General features: G+C 52.5%; 1 protein-coding gene across 2 annotated transcripts; it reads right to left on the reverse strand.

Moving 5' to 3' along the window:
- Nucleotides 1-501: 501 nt before the first annotated feature.
- LOC141240735 (uncharacterized) lies at nt 502-3,479 on the reverse strand. 2 transcript variants are annotated; one of them, XM_073668700.1, is made up of 6 exons: nt 2,963-3,479; nt 2,747-2,892; nt 1,865-1,967; nt 1,716-1,790; nt 1,437-1,530; nt 502-1,260 (listed from the first exon to the last, which is right to left on the reverse strand). In XM_073668700.1, exons 3-6 carry the CDS (start codon nt 1,928-1,930, stop codon nt 800-802), a joined length of 696 nt encoding a protein of 231 aa, XP_073524801.1. In that variant the 5' UTR covers nt 1,931-1,967; nt 2,747-2,892; nt 2,963-3,479; the 3' UTR covers nt 502-799. The 2 variants fall into 2 exon arrangements, with proteins under 2 accessions (XP_073524801.1, XP_073524800.1); XM_073668699.1 differs by having other exon boundaries at nt 502-1,263.
- Nucleotides 3,480-3,772: the final 293 nt, after the last annotated feature.

The raw sequence follows: 3,772 nt of genomic DNA on the forward strand, positions 1-3,772 counted from the left end.
TTTTGCAGATCTGTAATTTGTCCAGTCCAGAAGCTTCTGCCATCTATTAACTCAGGGGTGTACTTACTGGCTCACAGCTTCTGCATTGTATATACGCACCAGGCGCAGGCTCCACGGCGAATCTTCCCACAGATTGTCCACAAGTTCTGTAACCGGAGAAGGGGTCAGCTCGTCCACAAGGGTCTTCACAGCGACACTTTCTTGTTTAATGGCTTCCAGCTCCAGATCTGCAGCACAGAATAAGGAGGATAGTGGGAGTTGTGCATCAGCTGGAGGAGGATGATGGGGGGAGTAGTCCCCTCACTTACTGGCTCTCTCCAGGCGCTTGGTGACGTCCTGTGCCCGGCGCTCCAGGTCACTCAGCCGGGTCTCTATGGCACCGAGATAAAGCTGATGAGTCTCCAAATCCTTCTTCAGAGAATTCAGCTGCTGGGCTGAGGAGAGGAGACCCTGGGGGGACGAGGAGAGGAGACCCTGGGGGGAGAGCAAGGGTCAGCCACAGAAATTCACTCCTTACCCCGTGTGGTGCCAATGACCAGCACGGTGCTCTGAAGGAGGCTGGTTGTGCATCCCAATAGGTGAGCCACCCCCCTCTTGACTATACATCAGCTGAGGAGGGGGCTGGCTGCGCTATTAAGGGCAGTCAGCCGCTGCCTCCACACAGTTTTGCTCCCATCCTCTGGACCCAGGAAGGAGCACACACCAATGATGGGGGAAGACTTCTTTAGCCGCAGATGAATGCCCCGAATTGAAAATCTCACCTTTACACAGGACACTGGGTATAAAGGGTTGCTGGGGTTCAACCACTTTGGCCACCAGTGACCCAAAACAGTGACTCTGCAGACCCCGGGTTGCATGGAGCAGAGGTGTGTGTGCGGCCTCTGCACCGTGGACGATGAATGGTGCAATAGGAGTTAGAGGATCTCCAGAAATGAATGAAGCACAGACCTCTGCTCCATGCAACATGGGGTAGGCCAGTTTTTGGGGTCACTGTTGACCCCAATGGTTGAACTCCAGCAATCGGATATAACCAGTTGCTGCGGTTCCTTCCATGTCCCAGTAATATATATTTGTACTGAGTTGCTATCCTGACGCTCAGCCTCGTGTCCTCGGCTGTGGTGACGCCGGCTGTGTATGACAACATGGAGTTTGCAGTTTCTACACTTCCACCGTCACTCACGGGTCTCAGTCTGTGGACGGATCGCTCTTCGGCCCCCGGTATTTCGTTCTCTCGCGTCTTCTCCGAATCGCTTAAATGATCTGCTGGAGAAGAGGGAGAGGTGGTGGTGGTGATGGTCATCAGATTTGGTTTTTCCCTTTACTCAGATATTTGTAATTTCTGATCGGTAATGAATCGCTCACGCCACCAGTCAGAAGCCGATATCAGAGAAGTGGATCCCAATATCTGATAACAGACTCCCTCCCCCACGACTCACTGAATATGACTGCAGTGGTTCTGTACTCCTCTGCTCTCCGGTCCGCTGCTGCTGCTGGTCGATTGCTGGGTTTGTGCGTTTTGCCTGCAGACACCTGACAAGGAAGCAGAAGACATGAGGGGGGGGGGGGCTACAGCACACAGATGGACCGACAGAGATCCCCCCATACACTGACCCCCTGCCCCATCAGAGGACTGATGCTGTGTGTATGACAAGCGGACCCCTCCATCATGTACAACCAAGCATCAGGACTAAAGAGTGAGCAGCTCCTGTACTCACCTCCGACACCGCCTGGCGCCCCCTGCAGGACAGGCACATGCCCTGTGGACGGGGAACTGAACCAGAAGCGCAAACCTGCAAGTAAAAGCGTTAGTAAGCAGAGGTCACATCCAGGACCCTCTGTGCCCCCATAACCAGGGGTCACTCACCTCCAAGAGATCTTGGATCCAGGGGATCACATTCATCATTTTATGCCAGTGACGCAACAAATCCATCGAGAAGAAAAACCCACGAAGCAGACGGCAGGGAAACCTGTGTATAAGGAGGGAAGCGAGAATATGGGGGTCACCAGATCAATGCAGCACTCAGGGGGGAATGTAGACCCAAGACACAATGTGCCACCATCATCACTGCAAAGAGGAGGCGCTTATAATATTAGGCATCAGAGGGTGAGAAGTCACAGTGACCCTCTCCACAAGGTGACGTTATGCTCTAGACCCCCATCAGAGGCCTCTCATCCAGCCAAGTAAGACCTCCCGTTTTGCTCTGATGAGCAGCAGATACCCTGAAACACAAGTCTGCAAACAGCGTCTAGTTTGGCTTTTATACGGCTCGTTAAGGTCAATGCTGATTCCTGATTGCCACTGCCTGTAGGTGGCGCTAGACGGTCAGTCATCTTCCTCTGAAGAGCCATTTGCAGATTTTGGAGCAAACGCCGTCACATTTATCCTAGTAAATCCTCACCATTGACCGTCACACATCCGACATGCAATGGGAGTGCTATTACAGTCCACGTGCATTATACCCGAGTGCCCCTACACTTCCCTGTGGGCCAATATCAGGGTCCAGATAGCCTTCAGCCCCCCCCCCCCAAGTCAGTGCCAGTGTTACCTTTACAGGGCTTGGAGGGGCAGCACAGAGTCCCCTCCATCATGCACACAATGATTTGCACCGATTGGGGCAATTCACTGGTGACAAATCTAGGATCAGAGTGTCCTTTGATCCAGGGCGTCCGTCGCCATCAATCACCTATGGGGGAACCATAGTCTGCAGATGACAAGGCTTGTAAGGGTTAATGGGGTCGCAGTCACCTGGAGGCCCCTCGGGGTCTGCAAGCATCTTCATGACGTCTGGGGAGGAAGGCTGAGGAGAGCGCCACAGCCAGAGACCACGAATCCTGCAGAGAGTCCCGACATCCACAGGACACAGCTCGAGCGCAGCCGCCATCTACAAGAAGCTGATAGGGGGCAGTGCAGGCACCAATACCTGGGGGGTTACAGGCAGCAGGACAAGAGCCGCACCATTACCTCTTCCAGCAGCTTCACAGCCTCATGGACACAGGCGGGGTCCGGAGAAGAGTCCAGGAGCTGAGCCCGACCCCTGCAGAACCGCAACAGATCGCAGCAGCAGCAGCAGCCGCCTCTGAAGAGAGAGCGGCAGCCAGTAATGATGGAGCTGACGACGCAGTAGACTGATAACTAACGAGCCGTGTAACTGTGCATCCAGCACCGGAGCAGGAATATCCCAGGAAAGAACAAGGACAGAGCCCAGTGACTGACAGCGAGCAGAGACCGGATACTGCAAGATGTAAGCGGAGCAAACACAGAATATCCCTCTAATTACCTACAACTCGTCTTCTCTCTCAGACCAGACGGGAACCAGGAACATCTCTCATAGGAACGCCGTGCCATTACTAATACTAAAGGAAGAAAACAAGCGAGTGCAGCTCTGGAGTAAAATACAGGCTGTAACTCAGGATCAGTAATGTAATGTATGTACACAGTGACTGCACCAGCAGAATAGTGAGTGCAGCTCTGGAGTATAATACAGGATGTAACTCAGGATCAGTAATGTAATGTATGTACACAGTGACTGCACCAGCAGAATAGTGAGTGCAGCTCTGGAGTATAATACAGGATGTAACTCAGGATCAGTAATGTAATGTATGTACACAGTGACTGCACCAGCAGAATAGTGAGTGCAGCTCTGGAGTATAATACAGGAGGTAACTCAGGATCAGTAATGTAATGTATGTACACAGTGACTGCACCAGCAGAATAGTGAGTGCAGCTCTGGAGTATAATACAGGAGGTAACTCAGGATCAGTAATGTAATGT

This window comes from Phyllobates terribilis, unplaced genomic scaffold (assembly GCF_046119375.1).
Source record: "Phyllobates terribilis strain yellow unplaced genomic scaffold, ASM4611937v1 Scaffold_2__4_contigs__length_985480577, whole genome shotgun sequence".
In the NCBI taxonomy this organism is placed as follows: Eukaryota; Metazoa; Chordata; class Amphibia; order Anura; family Dendrobatidae; genus Phyllobates; species Phyllobates terribilis.